This window comes from Strongylocentrotus purpuratus, unplaced genomic scaffold (assembly GCF_000002235.5).
Source record: "Strongylocentrotus purpuratus isolate Spur 01 unplaced genomic scaffold, Spur_5.0 spur5_scaffold_1, whole genome shotgun sequence".
Lineage (NCBI taxonomy): Eukaryota > Metazoa > Echinodermata > Echinoidea > Camarodonta > Strongylocentrotidae > Strongylocentrotus > Strongylocentrotus purpuratus.
Genome location: NW_022145594.1, coordinates 36425054 through 36445426, shown reverse-complemented (window position 1 = coordinate 36445426; position 20373 = coordinate 36425054). Strand labels below are relative to the sequence as shown.

The window sequence follows — 20373 nt, the reverse complement described above, 5'->3', positions numbered from 1 at the left end:
CCATTTACTTGGTATATTGGAATTCCCATGAATAATGAAATGAAAGTAGACTACACATGTACTGATTACGTTGCAATTTAAGTGTGTATAAGTTTGACATCTTTTTCGAACAATAAACAATATCCAACCTTTTCCTAGTTTGATTGAGATGAAAAATATTTCCTGGATTGTTTTGAGGAACCAATTTCAATGTAGGCTTAAACTTACCAAACTGTACCATAGCAACAAACCTCCTGATATAGGGGTCTTGCGCTCATTAAATCGAGATTGACGCGTACCTTTAATGCATTAATAGTAAATGCATATTTCTGGGTATTTTTAATTTCAGTGTAAGTAGGAATATGACTTATGAATGCAAACAGATTGCAATCCCTCTAAAGAATACATAACGAATTTAGAAAATTCACTCTTAGTAAATTATCCTGTCGATAGACACTTTAATGTGTTTTTTTTTCTGATTAGACGACAATCGAATTTGAAAATAAAAATTATTTCATCATTTGTTTAGAATTTTTTCTTGAATGCAGGTATATAATTAAAGGAATTTGTGTAAAATGTAAGAATACAGTTTGAGATAAGTAAATAAGATATATCTATTCAAGACGTACTGGTTAACTATATTCACCAATAATGCAGGTCCAGACTCTCGACCTGACTAATCACAAGTGTCTCACACCAGCCTCGTCACATCACCTATCAGAGGCACTGTGTTCTATGCCAAACTTGACTTACTTGATACTCTATGGAGGGGATTTACGTGAGGAGTTCTACTCTACATTGAAAGCAAACGCATCATCAATAAAGGTATGTGTGTACTACTGTAACTGCATGGTGACGGTCATTGGAAGACAGAAAGAGCAGTAATGGTTATGTGCCATAGTGCACATGTAATCTAAGTTGCATTTTCCAAACACTCTTTTTAAAGGCCATTTACTTGATATATTGGAATAGCCATGAATAATGAAATAAAAGCAAACTACACATGTACTAATTACGTTGAAATTTAAGTGTGTATAAGTTTGACATTTTTTCGAACAATAAACAATATCCAACCTTTTCCTAGTTTGATTGATATGAATAACATTTCATAGAGTTTTTTGAAGAGCCAATTTTAATGTAGGCTTGAAATTTCCAAACTGTACCATACGAACAAACCTCCTGATTTAGGGGGCCTTTTGCAGGTGAAATCGAGAGTTATTAGTACCTCTAATGCATAAATAGCAAATGCATATTTCTGGGTATTATTAATTTCAGTGTAAGTAGGAATATGACTTATAAATGCAACAGATTGCAATCCCTCTAAAAAATACATAGTGAATTTTTCTCTTGATCTTGTCGAGAGACACTTTAATGTGTTTTTTCCTGAATAGACGAAAATTGAATTTGAAAATAAAAATGATTTCATCATTTGTTTAGAATGTTATCATGAATTCAAGTGTGTAATTAATAGAATTTGTGTAAGATGTACGAACACAGTGAGAAATTAGTAAATGAGATATATCTATTCAAGAGGTACTGGTTAACTATATTCACCATGAATGCAGGTCCAGACTCTCAACCTGACTAATCACCAATGTCGCACACCAGCGTCGTCACATCACCTATCAGAGGCACTGTGTTCTATGCCACACTTGACCAACTTGACACTCGATGGACGGGATTTACGTGAGGAGTTCTACTCTACATGGAAAGCAAACGCTTCATCCATCAAGGTATGTGTGTACTAATGTAACTGCATGGTGACGGTCATTGGAAGACAGAAAGATCAGTAATGGTTATATGCCATGGTTCACATGTATATAAGTTGCATTTTCCAAACAATCTTTTTTTAAAGGCCATTAACTTGTTATATTGGATTAGCCATGAATAATGAAATGAAAGTAGACTACACATGTACTGATTACGTTGCAATTTAAGTATGTATAAGTTTGACGTCTTTTTCGAACAATAAACAATATCCAACCTTTTCCTAGTTTGATTGATATGAAAAATATTTCATAGATTGTTTTGAAGAACCAATTTTAATTTGGCTTGAACTTACCAAACTGTACTATAGCAACAAACCTCCTGTTTTAGGGGGTCTTGTGCACATGAAATCGAGAGTTATGAGAACCTTTAATGCATTAATAGCAAATGCATATTTCTGGGTATTATTAATTTCAGTGTAAGTAGGAATATGACTTATAAATGCAAACAGATTGCAATCCCTCTAAAGAATATATATAGAATTTAAAACAATCACTCTTAGTATTTAGGGTGTCTTGTGTACATGAAATCGAGAGGTATAAGAACCTTTAATGCATTAATAGCAAATTCATATTTCTGGGTATTATTAATTTTAGTGTAAGTAGGAATATGACTTAAAAATGCAAACAGATTAAAATCCCTCCAAAAAATATATATATAATGTAAAACAATCACTCTTAGTATTTAGGGCATCTTGTGTACATAAAATCGAGAGTTATATGAACCTTTAATGCATTAATAGCAAACGCATATTTTGGGGTACTATTAACGCTATTGTAAGTAGGAATATGACTTAAAAATGCAAACAGATTAAAATCCCTCCAAAAAATATATATATAATGTAAAACAATCACTCTTAGTATTTAGGGCATCTTGTGTACATAAAATCGAGAGTTATATGAACCTTTAATGCATTAATAGCAAATGCATATTTCTGGGTATTGTTAATTTCAGTGTAAGTAGGAATATGACTTAAAAATGCAAACAGATTGAAATCCCTCTAAAGAGTACAATTTAAAACAACCGTTCTTTATTATCTTGTCGATAGACACTTTAATGTGGTTTTTTTTCTGAATAGACAAGAATTGAATTTGAATATAAAAACTATTTCATCATTTGTTTAGAATGTTATCTTAAATGCAAGTATGTAATTAATGGAATTTGTGTAAAATGTAAGAAGACAGTGAGAAATTAGTAAATAAGATATATCTATTCAAGACGTACTGGTTAACTATATTCACCATGAATGCAGGTCCAGACTCTCAACCTGACTAATCACCAATGTCGCACACCAGCGTCGTCACATCACCTATCAGAGGCACTGTGTTCTATGCCACACTTGACCAACTTGACACTCGATGGACGGGATTTACGTGAGGAGTTCTACTCTACATGGAAAGCAAACGCTTCATCCATCAAGGTATGTGTGTACTAATGTAACTGCATGGTGACGGTCATTGGAAGACAGAAAGATCAGTAATGGTTATATGCCATGGTTCACATGTATATAAGTTGCATTTTCCAAACAATCTTTTTTTAAAGGCCATTAACTTGTTATATTGGATTAGCCATGAATAATGAAATGAAAGTAGACTACACATGTACTGATTACGTTGCAATTTAAGTATGTATAAGTTTGACGTCTTTTTCGAACAATAAACAATATCCAACCTTTTCCTAGTTTGATTGATATGAAAAATATTTCATAGATTGTTTTGAAGAACCAATTTTAATTTGGCTTGAACTTACCAAACTGTACTATAGCAACAAACCTCCTGTTTTAGGGGGTCTTGTGCACATGAAATCGAGAGTTATGAGAACCTTTAATGCATTAATAGCAAATGCATATTTCTGGGTATTATTAATTTCAGTGTAAGTAGGAATATGACTTATAAATGCAAACAGATTGCAATCCCTCTAAAGAATATATATAGAATTTAAAACAATCACTCTTAGTATTTAGGGTGTCTTGTGTACATGAAATCGAGAGGTATAAGAACCTTTAATGCATTAATAGCAAATTCATATTTCTGGGTATTATTAATTTTAGTGTAAGTAGGAATATGACTTAAAAATGCAAACAGATTAAAATCCCTCCAAAAAATATATATATAATGTAAAACAATCACTCTTAGTATTTAGGGCACCTTGTGTACATAAAATCGAGAGTTATATGAACCTTTAATGCATTAATAGCAAACGCATATTTTGGGGTACTATTAACGCTATTGTAAGTAGGAATATGACTTAAAAATGCAAACAGATTAAAATCCCTCCAAAAAATATATATATAATGTAAAACAATCACTCTTAGTATTTAGGGCATCTTGTGTACATAAAATCGAGAGTTATATGAACCTTTAATGCATTAATAGCAAATGCATATTTCTGGGTATTGTTAATTTCAGTGTAAGTAGGAATATGACTTAAAAATGCAAACAGATTGAAATCCCTCTAAAGAGTACAATTTAAAACAACCGTTCTTTATTATCCTGTCGATAGACACTTTAATGTGGTTTTTTTTCTGAATAGACAAGAATTGAATTTGAATATAAAAACTATTTCATCATTTGTTTAGAATGTTATCTTAAATGCAAGTATGTAATTAATGGAATTTGTGTAAAATGTAAGAAGACAGTGAGAAATTAGTAAATAAGATATATCTATTCAAGACGTACTGGTTAACTATATTCACCATGAATGCAGGTCCAGACTCTCAAGCTGACTAATCACCAATGTCGCACACCAGCGTCGTCACATCACCTATCAGAGGCACTGTGTTCTATGCCAAACCTGACTGACTTGAGACTTGATGGAGGAGATTTATGTGAGGAGTTCTACTCTACATTGAAAGCAAAGGCATCATCCATAAAGGTATATGTGTACTAATGTAACTGCATGGAGACGGTCATTGGTAGACAGAAAGAGCAGTAATGCTTATATGCCATGGTGCACATGTACATAAGTTGCATTTTCCAAACACTCTTTTTAAAGGCCATTTACTTGGTATATTGGAATAACCATGAATAATGAAATAAAAGCAAACTACACATGTACTGATTACGTTGCGCTTTAAGTGTGTATAAGTTTAACATATTTTCGACCAAAAAACAATATCCAACCTTTTCCTAGTTTGATTGATATGAAAAATATTTCGTGGATTGTTTTGAGGAGCCAATTTCAATGTAGGCTTAAACTTACCAAACTGTACCAAAGCAACAAACCGCCTGAGTTAGGGGGTCTTGTGCAGATGAAATCGAGAGTTATGAATACCTTTAATGCATTAAGAGCAAATGCATATTTCTGGATATTGTTAATTTCAGAGTAAGTAGGATTATGACTTATAAATGCAAACAGAATGCAATCCCTCTAAAGAATACATATAGAATTTAAAACAATCACTCTTAGTTTTTAGGGCGTTTTGTGCATATAAAATCGAGAGTTATTAGTACCTTTAATGCATAAATAGCAAATGCATATTTCTGGGTATTATTAATTTCAGTGTAAGTAGGAATATGACTTATAAATGCAAACAGATTGCAATCCCTCTAAAGAGTACATATATAATTTAAAACAATCGTTCTTTATTATCCTTTCGATAGACACTTAAATGTGTACTTTTTTCTGAATTGACAAGAATTGAATTTAAAAAAAAAAATATTTCATCATTTGTTTAGAATGTTATCTTGAATGCAAATATGCAATTAATGGAATTTGTTTAAAATGTAAGAATACAGTGAGAAATTAGTAAATGAGATATATCTATTCAAGACGTACTGGTTAACTATATCCACCATGAATGCAGGTCGAGACCCTCAAGCTTGATGATCACAAGTGTCCCACACCAGCCTCATCACATCACCTATCAGAGACACTATGTTCTATGCCACACTTGACTTACTTGAGACTCTATGGAGGGAATTTACGTGAGGAGTTCTACTCTACATGGAAAGCAAAGGCATCATCAATAAAGGTATGTGTGTACTAATGTAACTGCATGAAGACGGTCATTGGAAGACAGAAAGAGCAGTAATGCTTATATGCCATGGTGCACATGTAAATAAGTTTCACTTTTTCAAACACTCTTTTTAAAGGCCATTTACTTGGTATATTGGAATTCCCATGGATAATGAAATGAAAGTAGACTACACATGTACTGATTACGTTGCAATTTAAGTGTGTATAAGTTTGACATCTTTTTCGAACAATAAACAATATCCAACCTTTTCCTAGTTTGATTGATATGAAAAATATTTCGTGGATTGTTTTGAGGAACCAATTTCAATGTAGGCTTAAACTTACCAAACTGTACCAAAGCAACAAACCTCCTGAGTTAGGGGGTCTTGTGCAGATGAAATCGAGAGTTATGAGTACCTTTAATGCATTAATAGCAAATGCATATTTCTGGGTATTGTTAATTTCAGTGTAAGTAGGAATAAGACTTATAAATGCAAACAGATTGCAATCCCTATAAAGAGTACATATATAATTTAAAACAATCGTTCTTTTTCATCCTGTCGAAAGACACTTTAATGTGCACTTTTTTCTGAATAGACAAGAATTGAATTTGAAAAAAAAACACTATTTCATCATTTGTTTAGAATGTTATCTTGAATGCAAATATGCAATTAATTGAATTTGTGTAAAATGTAAGAATACAGTGAGAAATTAGTAAATGAGATATATCTATTCAAGACGTACTGGTTAACTATATCCACCATGAATGCAGGTCGAGACCCTCAAGCTTGATGATCACAAGTGTCCCACACCAGCCTCGTCACAACACCTATCAGAGGCACTGTGTTCTATGCCACACTTGACTGACTTGACACTCGATGGAAGGGATTTACGTGAGGAGTTCTACTCTACATGGAAAGCAAAGGCATCATCAATAAAGGTATGTGTGTAATAATGTAACTGCATGGAGACGGTCATTGGAAGACAGAAAGAGCAGTAATGCTTATATGCCATGGTGCACATGTAAATAAGTTGCATTTTCCAAACACTCTTTTTAAAGGCCATTACTTGGTATATTGGAATTCCCAAGAATAATGAAATGAAAGTAGACTACACATGTACTGATTACGTTGCAATTTAAGTGTGTATAAGTTTGACATCTTTTTCGAACAATAAACAATATCCAACCTTTTCCTAGTTTGATTGATATGAACAATATTTCGTGGATTGTTTTGAGGAACCAATTTCAATGTAGGCTTAAACTTACCAAACTGTACCAAAGCAACAAACCTCCTGAGTTAGGGGGTCTTGTGCAGATGAAATCGAGAGTTATGAGTACCTTTAATGCATTAAGAGCAAATGCATATTTCTGGATATTGTTAATTTCAGTATAAGTAGGATTATGACTTATGAATGCAAACAGAATGCAATCCCTCTAAAGAATACATATAGAATTTAAAACAATCTCTCTTAGTTTTTAGGGCGTTTTGTGCATATAAAATCGAGAGTTATGAGAACTTTTAATGCATTAAGAGCAAATGCATATTTCTGGGTATTTTTAATTTTTAGTGTAAGTAGGAATATGACTTATAAATGCAAAAAGATTGCAATCCCTCTAAAGAGTACATATATAATTTAAAACAATCGTTCTTTATTATCCTGGCGATAGACACTTTAATGTGTACTTTTTTTCTGAATAGACAAGAATTGAATTTGAAAAAAAAAACACTATTTCATCATTTGTTTAGAATGTTACCTTGAATGCAAATATGCAATTAATGGAATTTGTGTAAAATGTACGAATACAGTGAGAAATTAGTAAATGAGATATATCTATTCAAGACGTACTGGTTAACTATATCCGCCATGAATGCAGGTCGAGACACTCAAGCTTGAGGATCACAAGTGTCCCACACCAGCCTCATCACATCACCTATCAAAGGCACTGTGTTCTATGCCAAACCTGACTGACTTGAGACTTGATGGAGGAGATTTATGTGAGGAGTTCTACTCTACATTGAAAGCAAAGGCATCATCCATAAAGGTATGTGTGTACTAATGTAACTGCATGGAGACGGTCATTGGTAGACAGAAAGAGCAGTAATGGTTATATGACTTATGGTGCACATGTTTATAAGTTGTATTTTTATAACACGCTTTTTAAAGGCCATTACTTGGTAAATTGGAGAAGGCATTAAAAACGAAATGAAAGAAAAATACACATGTACTGATTACGTTGAAGTTTAAGTGTGTATAAGTTTGAAATTATTTAGACCAATAAACAAAATACAAGCTTTTCCTAGTTTGATTGATGTGAAAAAAAAATCATAGAGTGTTTTGAGGAGCCAATTTTAATGTAGGCTTGAACTTACCAAACTGTACCATAGCAAGAAACCTCCTGATTTAGGGGGTCTTGTGCACATGAAATCGAGAGTTATGAGTACCTTTAATGCATTAATAGTAAATGCATATTTCTCGGTATTTTTAATTTCAGTGTAAGTAGGAATATAACTTATACATGCAAACAGATTGCAATCCCTCTAAAGAATATATATAGAATTTAAAACAATCACTCTTAGTATTTAGGGCGTCTTGTGTACATAAAATCGAGAGTTATAAGAACCTTTAATGCATTAATAGCAAATGCATATTTCTGGTTATTGTTAATTTCAGTGTAAGTAGGAATATGACTTATAAATGCAAACAGATTGCAATCCCTATAAAGAGTACATATATGATTTAAAACAACCGTTCTTTATTATCCTGTCGATAGACACTTTAATGTGTTCTTTTTTTCTGAAAAGACAAGAATTGAATTTGAAAATAAAAACTAATTCATCATTTGTTTAGAATGTTATCTTGAATGCAAGTATGTAATTAATGGAATTTGTGTAAAATGTAAGAAGACATTGAGAAATTAGTCAATGAGATATATCTATTTAAGACGTACTGGTTAACTATATTCACCATGAATGCAGGTCCAGACTCTCAACCTGACTAATCACCAGTGTCCCACACCCCTCGTCACATCACCTATCTGAGGCACTGTGTTCTATGCCACACTTGACTGACTTGACACTCGATGGAGGGGATTTACGTGAGGAGTTCTACTCTACATGGAAAGCTAACGCATCATCCATAAAGGTATGTGTGTACTTATGTAACTGCATGGAGACGGTCATTGGTAGACAGAAAGATCAGTAATGGTTATATGCCATGGTGACCTGTATAGAAGTTGCATTTTCCAAACAATCTTTTTTTAAAGGCCATTATTGTTATATTGGAATAGCCATGAATAATGAAATGAAAGAAAAATACACATGTACTGATTACGTTGAAGTTTAAGTGTGTATAAGTTTGAAATTATTTTGACCAATAAACAAAATACAAGCTTTTCCTAGTTTGATTGATGTGAAAAAAAAATCATAGAGTGTTTTGAGGAGCCAATTTTAATGTAGGCTTGAACTTACCAAACTGTACCATAGCAAGAAACCTCCTGATTTAGGGGGTCTTGTGCACATGAAATCGAGAGTTATGAGTACCTTTAATGCATTAATAGTAAATGCATATTTCTCGGTATTTTTAATTTCAGTGTAAGTAGGAATATAACTTATACATGCAAACAGATTGCAATCCCTCTAAAGAATATATATGGAATTTAAAACAATCACTCTTAGTATTTAGGGCGTCTTGTGTACATGAAATCGAGAGTTATAAGAACCTTTAATGCATTAATAGCAAATGCATATTTCTGGGTATTGTTAATTTCAGTGTAAGTAGGAATATGACTTAAAAATGCAAACAGATTGAAATCCCTCTAAAGAGTACATATATGATTTAAAACAACCGTTCTTTATTATCCTGTCGATAGACACTTTAATGTGTTTTTTTTTTCTGAAAAGACAAGAATTGAATTTGAAAATAAAAACTAATTCATCATTTGTTTAGAATGTTATCTTGAATGCAAGTATGTAATTAATGGAATTTGTGTAAAATGTAAGAAGACATTGAGAAATTAGTCAATGAGATATATCTATTTAAGACGTACTGGTTAACTATATTCACCATGAATGCAGGTCCAGACTCTCAAGCTGACTAATCACCAGTGTCCCACACCAGCCTCATCACGTCACCTATCAGAGGCACTGTATTCTATGCCACACTTGACTGACTTGACACTCGATGAAGGGGATTTACGTGAGGAGTTCTACTCTACATGGAAAGCAAACGCATCATCCATGAAGGTATGTGTGTACTAATGTAACTGCATGGTTACGGTCATTGGAAGACAGAAAGATCAGTAATGGTTATATGCCATGGTTCACATATATATATAAGTTGCATTTTCCAAGCACTCTTTTTAAAGGCCATTTACTTGGTATATTGGAATAGCCATGAATAATGAAATGAAAGCAGACTACACATGTACTGATTACTTTGAAATTTAAGTGTGTATGAATTTGACATTTTTTTCGAACAATAAACAATATCCAATTTTCTCCTAGTTTGGTTGACATAAAAACATTTCATAGAGTGTTTTAAAGAACCACTTTTAATGTAGGCTTGAACTTACCAAACTGTACCATAGCAACAAACCTCCTGATTTAGGGCGTCTTGTGCATATGAAATCGAGAGTTATGAGTACCTTTAATGCATTAAGAGCAAATGCATATTTCTGGGTATTATTTATTTCAGTGTTAGTAGGAATATGACTTGTAAATGCAAACAGGTTGCAACCCTCTAAAGAATACATAAAGAATCAAAAGAAATAACTCTTAGTAAATTATCCTTTTGAGGGTCACTTTAATGTTCTTTTTTTTCTTCTGAATAGACGAGAATTGAATTTGGAAATAAAAATCATTTCATCATTTGTTTAGAATGTTATCTTGAAAGCAAGTATGTAAATAATGTAATTTGTGTAAATTGTAAGAATACAATGAGAAATGAGTAAATAAAATATATCTATTCATGTCGTGCTGATTAACTATATTCACCATGAATGCAGGTCCAGACTCTCAAGCTGACTAATCACAAGTTTCGCACACCCTCGTCACATCACCTATTAGAGGCACTGTGTTCTATGCCAAACTTGACTAACTTGAGACTCGATGGAGGAGATTTACGTGAGGAGTTTTACTCTACATTGAAAGCAAAGGCATCATCCATAAAGGTATGTATGTACTAATCTAACTGCATGGAGACGGTCATTGGTAGACAAGAAAGAGCAGTTATGGTTAAATGCCATGGTGCAAATGTATATAAGTTGTATATTCCAAACAACCTTTTTTAAAGGCCTTTTACTTGGTATATTGGAATAGCCATGAATAAGGAAATGAAAGCAAACTACGCATGTACTGATTACGTTGAAATTTAAGTGTGTATAAGTTTGACATCTTTTTCGAACAATAAACAATATCCAACCTTTCCCTAGTTTGATTGATATGAAAAATATTTCTTGGATTGTTTTGAGGAGCCAATTTTAATGTAGGCTTGAACTTACCAAACTGTACCATACCAACAAACCTCCTGATTTAGGGGGTCTTATGCAGATGAAATCGAGAGTTATGAGTACCTTTAATGCATTAATAGCAAATGCATATTTCTGGGTATTGTAAATTTCAGTGTAAGTAGGAATATGACTTATAAATGCAAACAGATTGCAATCCCTATAAAGAGTACATATAGAATTTAAAACAATCACTCTTAATATTTAGGGCGTCTTGTGCACATAAAATCAAGAGTTATAAAAACCGTTAATGCATTAATAGCAAATGCATATTTCTGGGTATTGTAAATTTCAGTGTAAGTAGGAATATGACTTATAAATGCAAACAGATTGCAATCCCTATAAAGAGTACATATAGAATTTAAAACAATCGTTCTTTATTATCCTGTCGATAGACAATTTAATGTGTTCTTTTTTTCTGAATAGACAAGAATTGAATTTGAAAATAAAAACTATTTCATCTTTTGTTTAGAATGTTATCTCGAATATAAGTATGTAATTATTGGAATTCGTGTAAAATGTAAGAAGACAGTGAGAAATTAGTAAATAAGATATATCTACTCAAGACGTACTGGTTAACTATATTCACCATAAATGCAGGTCCAGACTCTCAACCTGACTAATCACCAGTGTCCCACACCCTCCTCGTCACATCACCTATCTGAGGCACTGTGTTCTATGCCACACTTGACTGACTTGACACTCGATGGAGGGGATTTACGTGAGGAGTTCTACTCTACATGGAAAGCTAACGCATCATCCATAAAGGTATGTGTGTACTTATGTAACTGCATGGAGACGGTCATTGGTAGACAGAAAGATCAGTAATGGTTATATGCCATGGTGACCTGTATAGAAGTTGCATTTTCCAAACAATCTTTTTTTAAAGGCCATTATTGTTATATTGGAATAGCCATGAATAATGAAATGAAAGAAAAATACACATGTACTGATTACGTTGAAGTTTAAGTGTGTATAAGTTTGAAATTATTTTGACCAATAAACAAAATACAAGCTTTTCCTAGTTTGATTGATGTGAAAAAAAAATCATAGAGTGTTTTAAGGAGCCAATTTTAATGTAGACTTGAACTATATCTATTTAAGACGTACTGGTTAACTATATTCACCATGAATGCAGGTCCAGACTCTCAAGCTGACTAATCACCAATGTCGCACACCAGCGTCGTCATATCACCTATCAGAGGCACTGTATTCTATGCCACACTTGACTGACTTGACACTCGATGGAGGGGATTTACGTGAGGAGTTCTACTCTACATGGAAAGCAAACGCATCATCCATGAAGGTATGTGTGTACTAATGTAACTGCATGGTTACGGTCATTAGAAGACAGAAAGATCAGTAATGGTTATATGCCATGGTTCACATATATATATAAGTTGCATTTTCCAAGCACTCTTTTTAAAGGCCATTTACTTGGTATATTGGAATAGCCATGAATAATGAAATGAAAGCAGACTACACATGTACTGATTACTTTGAAATTTAAGTGTGTATGAATTTGACATTTTTTTCGAACAATAAACAATATCCAATTTTCTCCTAGTTTGGTTGACATAAAAACATTTCATAGAGTGTTTTAAAGAACCACTTTTAATGTAGGCTTGAACTTACCAAACTGTACCATAGCAACAAACCTCCTGATTTAGGGCGTCTTGTGCATATGAAATCGAGAGTTATGAGTACCTTTAATGCATTAAGAGCAAATGCATATTTCTGGGTATTATTTATTTCAGTGTTAGTAGGAATATGACTTGTAAATGCAAACAGGTTGCAACCCTCTAAAGAATACATAAAGAATCAAAAGAAATAACTCTTAGTAAATTATCCTTTTGAGGGTCACTTTAATGTTCTTTTTTTTCTTCTGAATAGACGAGAATTGAATTTGGAAATAAAAATCATTTCATCATTTGTTTAGAATGTTATCTTGAAAGCAAGTATGTAAATAATGTAATTTGTGTAAATTGTAAGAATACAATGAGAAATGAGTAAATAAAATATATCTATTCATGTCGTGCTGATTAACTATATTCACCATGAATGCAGGTCCAGACTCTCAAGCTGACTAATCACAAGTTTCGCACACCCTCGTCACATCACCTATTAGAGGCACTGTGTTCTATGCCAAACTTGACTAACTTGAGACTCGATGGAGGAGATTTACGTGAGGAGTTTTACTCTACATTGAAAGCAAAGGCATCATCCATAAAGGTATGTGTGTACTAATCTAACTGCATGGAGACGGTCATTGGTAGACAGAAAGAGCAGTTATGGTTAAATGCCATGGTGCAAATGTATATAATTTGTATATTCCAAACAACCTTTTTTAAAGGCCATTTACTTGGTATATTGGAATAGCCATGAATAAGGAAATGAAAGCAAACTGTGCATGTACTGATTACGTTGAAATTTAAGTGTGTATAAGTTTGACATCTTTTTCGAACAATTAACAATATCCAACCTTTCCCTAGTGTGATTGATATAAAAAATATTTCTTGGATTGTTTTGAGGAGCCAATTTCAATGTAGGCTTGAACTTACCAAACTGTACCATACCAACAAACCTCCTAATTTAGGGGGTCTTATGCAGATGAAATCGAGAGTTATGAGTACCTTTAATGCATTAATAGCAAATGCATATTTCTGGGTATTGTAAATTTCAGTGTAAGTAGGAATATGACTTATAAATGCAAACAGATTGCAATCCCTATAAAGAGTACATATAGAATTTAAAACAATCACTCTTAATATTTAGGGCGTCTTGTGCACATAAAATCAAGAGTTATAAAAACCGTTAATGCATTAATAGCAAATGCATATTTCTGGGTATTGTAAATTTCAGTGTAAGTAGGAATATGACTTATAAATGCAAACAGATTGCAATCCCTATAAAGAGTACATATAGAATTTAAAACAATCGTTCTTTATTATCCTGTCGATAGACAATTTAATGTGTTCTTTTTTTCTGAATAGACAAGAATTGAATTTGAAAATAAAAACTATTTCATCTTTTGTTTAGAATGTTATCTTGAATATAAGTATGTAATTATTGGAATTCGTGTAAAATGTAAGAAGACAGTGAGAAATTAGTAAATAAGATATATCTACTCAAGACGTACTGGTTAACTATATTCACCATAAATGCAGGTCCAGACTCTCAAGCTGACTAATCACAAGTTTCGCACACCCTCGTCACATCACCTATTAGAGGCACTGTGTTCTATGCCAAACTTGACTAACTTGAGACTCGATGGAGGAGATTTACGTGAGGAGTTTTACTCTACATTGAAAGCAAAGGCATCATCCATAAAGGTATGTGTGTACTAATCTAACTGCATGGAGACGGTCATTGGTAGACAGAAAGAGCAGTTATGGTTAAATGCCATGGTGCAAATGTATATAATTTGTATATTCCAAACAACCTTTTTTAAAGGCCATTTACTTGGTATATTGGAATAGCCATGAATAAGGAAATGAAAGCAAACTGTGCATGTACTGATTACGTTGAAATTTAAGTGTGTATAAGTTTGACATCTTTTTCGAACAATTAACAATATCCAACCTTTCCCTAGTGTGATTGATATAAAAAATATTTCTTGGATTGTTTTGAGGAGCCAATTTCAATGTAGGCTTGAACTTACCAAACTGTACCATACCAACAAACCTCCTAATTTAGGGGGTCTTATGCAGATGAAATCGAGAGTTATGAGTACCTTTAATGCATTAATAGCAAATGCATATTTCTGGGTATTGTAAATTTCAGTGTAAGTAGGAATATGACTTATAAATGCAAACAGATTGCAATCCCTATAAAGAGTACATATAGAATTTAAAACAATCACTCTTAATATTTAGGGCGTCTTGTGCACATAAAATCAAGAGTTATAAAAACCGTTAATGTATTAATAGCAAATGCATATTTCTGGGTATTGTAAATTTCAGTGTAAGTAGGAATATGACTTATAAATGCAAACAGATTGCAATCCCTATAAAGAGTACATATAGAATTTAAAACAATCGTTCTTTATTATCCTGTCGATAGACAATTTAATGTGTTCTTTTTTTCTGAATAGACAAGAATTGAATTTGAAAATAAAAACTATTTCATCTTTTGTTTAGAATGTTATCTTGAATATAAGTATGTAATTATTGGAATTCGTGTAAAATGTAAGAAGACAGTGAGAAATTAGTAAATAAGATATATCTACTCAAGACGTACTGGTTAACTATATTCACCATAAATGCAGGTCCAGACTCTCAACCTGACTAATCACCAGTGTCCCACACCCTCCTCGTCACATCACCTATCTGAGGCACTGTGTTCTATGCCACACTTGACTGACTTGACACTCGATGGAGGGGATTTACGTGAGGAGTTCTACTCTACATGGAAAGCTAACGCATCATCCATAAAGGTATGTGTGTACTTATGTAACTGCATGGAGACGGTCATTGGTAGACAGAAAGATCAGTAATGGTTATATGCCATGGTGACCTGTATAGAAGTTGCATTTTCCAAACAATCTTTTTTTAAAGGCCATTATTGTTATATTGGAATAGCCATGAATAATGAAATGAAAGCAGACTACACATGTACTGATTACTTCGAAATTTAAGTGTGTATGAATTTGACATTTTTTTCGAACAATAAACAATATCCAATTTTCTCCTAGTTTGGTTGACATAAAAACATTTCATAGAGTGTTTTAAAGAACCACTTTTAATGTAGGCTTCAACTTACCAAACTGTACCATAGCAACAAACCTCCTGATTTAGGGCGTCTTGTGCATATGAAATCGAGAGTTATGAGTACCTTTAATGCATTAAGAGCAAATGCATATTTCTGGGTATTATTTATTTCAGTGTTAGTAGGAATATGACTTGTAAATGCAAACAGGTTGCAACCCTCTAAAGAATACATAAAGAATCAAAAGAAATAACTCTTAGTAAATTATCCTTTTGAGGGTCACTTTAATGTTCTTTTTTTTCTTCTGAATAGACGAGAATTCAATTTGGAAATAAAAATCATTTCATCATTTGTTGAGAATGTTATCTTGAAAGCAAATATGTAAATAATGGAATTTGTGTAAATTGTAAGAATACAATGAGAAATGAGTAAATAAAATATATCTATTCATGTCGTGCTGATTAACTATATTCACCATGAATGCAGGTCCAGACTCTCAAGCTGACTAATCACAAGTTTCGCACACCCTCGTCACATCACCTATTAGAGGCACTGTGTTCTATGCCAAACTTGACTAACTTGACACTCGATGGAGGAGATTTACGTGAGGAGTTTTACTCTACATTGAAAGCAAAGGCATCATCCGTAAAGGTATGTGTGTACTAATGTAACTACATGGAGACGGTCATTGGTAGACAGAAAAAGCAGTAATGGTTAAATGCCATGGGGCAAATGTATACAAGTTGTATATTCCAAACACCCTTTGTTAAAGGCCATTTACTTGGTATATTGGAATAGCCATGAATAAGGAAATGAAAGCAAAATACGCATGTACTGATAACGTTGAAATTTAAGTGTGTATAACTTTGACATCTTTTTTGAACAATAAACAATATCCAACCTTTCCCTAGTTTGATTGATATGAAAAATATTTCTTGGATTGTTTTGGGGAGCCAATTTCAATGTAGGCTTGAACTTACCAAACTGTACCATAGCAACAAACCTCCTGATTTAGGGGGTCTTGTGCAGATGAAATCGAGAGTTATGAGTACCTTTAATGCATTAAGAGCAAATGCATATTTCTGGGTATTATTAATTTCAGTGTAAGTAAGAATATAACTTATCAATGCAAACAGATTGCAATCCCTCTAAAGAATACATATAGAATTTAAAACAATCACTCTTAGTATTTAAGGCGTCTTGTGCAGATGAAATCGAGAGGTTTGAGTACCTTTAATGCATTAATAGCAAATGCATATTTCTGGGTATTGTAAATTTCAGTGTAAGTAGGAATATGACTTATAAATGCAAACAGATTGCAATCCCTCTAAAAAGTACATATAGAATTTAAAACAATCGTTATTTATTATCCTGTCGATAGATAATAAAATGTGTTCTTTTTTCTGAATAGACAAGAATTGAATTTGAAAACAAAAACTATTTCATCATTTGTTTAGAATGTTATCTTGAATGCAAGTATGTAATTAATGGAATTGGTGTAAAATGTAAGAAGACAGTGAGAAATTAGTAAATAAGATATATCTATTCAAGACGTACTGTTTAACTATATTTACCATGAATGCAGGTCCAGACTCTCGACCTGACTAATCACCAGTGTCGCACACCAGCCTCGTCAAATCAACTTTCAGAGGCACTGTGTTCTATGCCACACTTGACTGACTTGACACTCGATGGAGGGGATTTACGTGAGGAGTTCTACTCTACATGGAAAGCAAACGCACCATCCATAAAGGTATGTGTGTACTAATGTAACTACATGGAGACGGTCATTGGTAGACAGAAAGATCAGTTATGGTTATATGCCATGGTGCACATGTATATAAGTTGCATTTTTCAAACAATCTTTTTTTAAAGGCCATCAACTTGTTATATTGGAATAGCCATGAATAATGAAATGAAAGCAGACTACACATGTACTGATTACTTTGAAATTTAAGTGTGTATAAATTTGACATTTTTTTGACCAATAAACTATATCCAATTTTGTCCTAGTTTGGTTGACATAAAAAATATTACATGGAGTGTTTTAAAGAACCACTTTTAATGTAGGCTTCAACTTACCAAACTGTACCATGGGCAACAAACCTCCTGATTTAGGGCGTCTTGTGCATATGAAATCGAGAGTTATGAGTACCTTTAATGCATTAAGAGCAAATGCATATTTCTGGGTATTATTTATTTTAGTGTTAGTAGGAATATGACTTGTAAATGCAAACAGGTTGCAACCCTCTAAAGAATACATAAAAATTAAAAGAAATAACTCTTAGTAAATTATCCTCTTGAGCGACACTTTAATGTTCTTTTTTTTCTTCTGAATAGACGAGAATTGAATTTGAAAATAAAAATCATTTCATCATTTGTTTAGAATGTTATTTTGAAAGCAAGTATGTAATTAATGGAATTTGCGGAAATTGTAAGAAAACAGTGAGAAATTAGTAAAAAAAAAAATATATCTCTATTCATGTCGTGCTGATTAACTATATTCACCATGAATGCAGGTCCAGACTCTCAAGCTGACTAATCACCAGTGTCGCACACCAGCCTCGTCACATCACCTATCAGAGGCACTGTGTTCTATGCCACACTTGACTGACTTGACACTCGATGGAGGGGATTTACGTGAGGAGTTCTACTCTACATGGAAAGCAAACGCACCATCCATAAAGGTATGTGTGTACTGATGTAACTGCATGGAGACGGTCATTGGTAGCCAGAAAGATCAGTAATGGTTATTTGCCATGGTGCACATGTATATGAGTTGCATTTTCCAAAAAATCTTTTTTTTAAAGGCCATTAACTTGGTATATTGGAATAGCCATGAATAAGTAAATGAAAGCAAACTACGCATGTACTGATAACGTTGAAATTTAAGTGTGTATAAGTTTGACATCTTTTTCGAACAATAAACAATATCCAACCTTTTCCTAATTTGATTGATATGAAAAATATTTCTTTGATTGTTTTGAGGAGCCAATTTTAATGAAGGCTTGAACTTACCAAACTGTACCATAGCAACATACCTCCTGTGCAGATGAAATCGAGAGTTATGAGTACCTTTAATGCATTAATAGCAAATGCATATTTCTGGGTGACTATTAATTTCAGTGTAAATAGGAATATGACTTATCAATGCAAACAGATTGCAATCTCTCTCAAGAATACATATAGAATTTGAAACAATCGTTCTTTATTATCCTGTCGAAAGACACTTTAATGTGTTCTTATTTCTGAATAGACAAGAATTGAATTTGAAAATAAAAACTATTTCATCATTTGTTTAGAATGTTATCTTGAATGCAAGAATGTTATTAATGGAATTTGTGTAAAATGTAAGAAGACAGTGAGAAATTAGTAAATAAGGTATATCTATTCAAGACGTACTGGTTAACTATATTCACCATGAATGCAGGTCCAGAATCTCCAGCTTCAACACATCGAGTGTCCCACACCCGCCTCATCACATCACCTAGCAGAAGCACTGTGTTCTATGCCAAACCTGACTGACCTGGCAATCAGTGGACAGAATCTCACTGAGGATTTCTACTCTACATTGAAAGCAAAGGCATCATCCATACAGGTATGTGTGTATTAATGGCATAGACAGGGTCATTGAAAGAAAAGAAAACATCAGCGATGATTATTTGGACCACATGTACATGTTTTTTTTTTTGTCCAAACACCCTTCGTTAAAGGCTATTCATTTGGAATATTGGAATAGTCATGAAATATGAAATTCAAGCAAACTATACATGTACTGATTCGTTTGAAATTCAAGTGTGTATAAGATTCACTACTTAAAATTGTTTTAAACAGATACATAACTTGGACGAAGCATTCAATAGTTGTCCAAGAAATCCCACAGAAAAAAATGATATTTGAGGAATTAGGTCTATGTTGATCAGAATGGGCTTGCTATGAGGTTCTTACACATGTACTGTTCATGTTGATAACAACGCTTAACTCAACTCTACTGCCCTCAGCGGTAAAAAGCAGTATTATTACAAAGTAAATATCAACTTTTCAAAAAGCGTGCAGTGTTTAGAGTAAGAAAAGAAAAATTGTTTAAAAAAAAATATTTGAGCGGTATGTTGTGTAGAAGAATTTTTAGAAAGCCATTTTGTTATTCCAACATTGTTTTTTAGCATGATTCTTTCATCCTGCATGAATCAAAATGGTGGGTCCCATATGCTATTTCTACTTTCACCACATATTTTGACACTTAAAGGCAAGATATTGGTACTAAACATTGTCAAACATGGATATAATGAATATAATGTCAAATCCGATAATATACCAATCTGTGGCGAGATGCTCATGTGTTGATTGTTTTCATTGTTAAGAAACGTTACTTATGAGGTGCTTATTGTTTTCATCATCATACAATTTGGGAAACAGGAACCTAATTTTTATGACCCGGGAGGGAGTCATATCGGAGA

The 20373-nt window shown here is 33.0% G+C and overlaps 1 protein-coding gene across 1 annotated transcript in view; it reads left to right on the top strand.

Annotated features, from left to right (window-relative positions):
- LOC105440344 overlaps nucleotides 1-20373 on the top strand; it is a 90001-nt gene that overhangs the window by 46670 nt on the left and 22958 nt on the right. Inside the window, exons 18-35 of the mRNA XM_030978744.1 lie at nucleotides 637-804; nucleotides 1545-1712; nucleotides 2999-3166; nucleotides 4453-4620; nucleotides 5552-5719; nucleotides 6476-6643; nucleotides 8198-8202; nucleotides 8712-8847; nucleotides 9780-9947; nucleotides 10709-10873; nucleotides 11810-11977; nucleotides 12348-12515; nucleotides 13277-13441; nucleotides 14377-14541; nucleotides 15477-15644; nucleotides 17502-17675; nucleotides 18436-18603; nucleotides 19347-19514. Coding sequence (XP_030834604.1) covers nucleotides 637-804; nucleotides 1545-1712; nucleotides 2999-3166; nucleotides 4453-4620; nucleotides 5552-5719; nucleotides 6476-6643; nucleotides 8198-8202; nucleotides 8712-8847; nucleotides 9780-9947; nucleotides 10709-10873; nucleotides 11810-11977; nucleotides 12348-12515; nucleotides 13277-13441; nucleotides 14377-14541; nucleotides 15477-15644; nucleotides 17502-17675; nucleotides 18436-18603; nucleotides 19347-19514 — 2826 coding nt within the window. The remainder of the gene's footprint in view (nucleotides 1-636; nucleotides 805-1544; nucleotides 1713-2998; nucleotides 3167-4452; nucleotides 4621-5551; nucleotides 5720-6475; nucleotides 6644-8197; nucleotides 8203-8711; nucleotides 8848-9779; nucleotides 9948-10708; nucleotides 10874-11809; nucleotides 11978-12347; nucleotides 12516-13276; nucleotides 13442-14376; nucleotides 14542-15476; nucleotides 15645-17501; nucleotides 17676-18435; nucleotides 18604-19346; nucleotides 19515-20373) is intronic.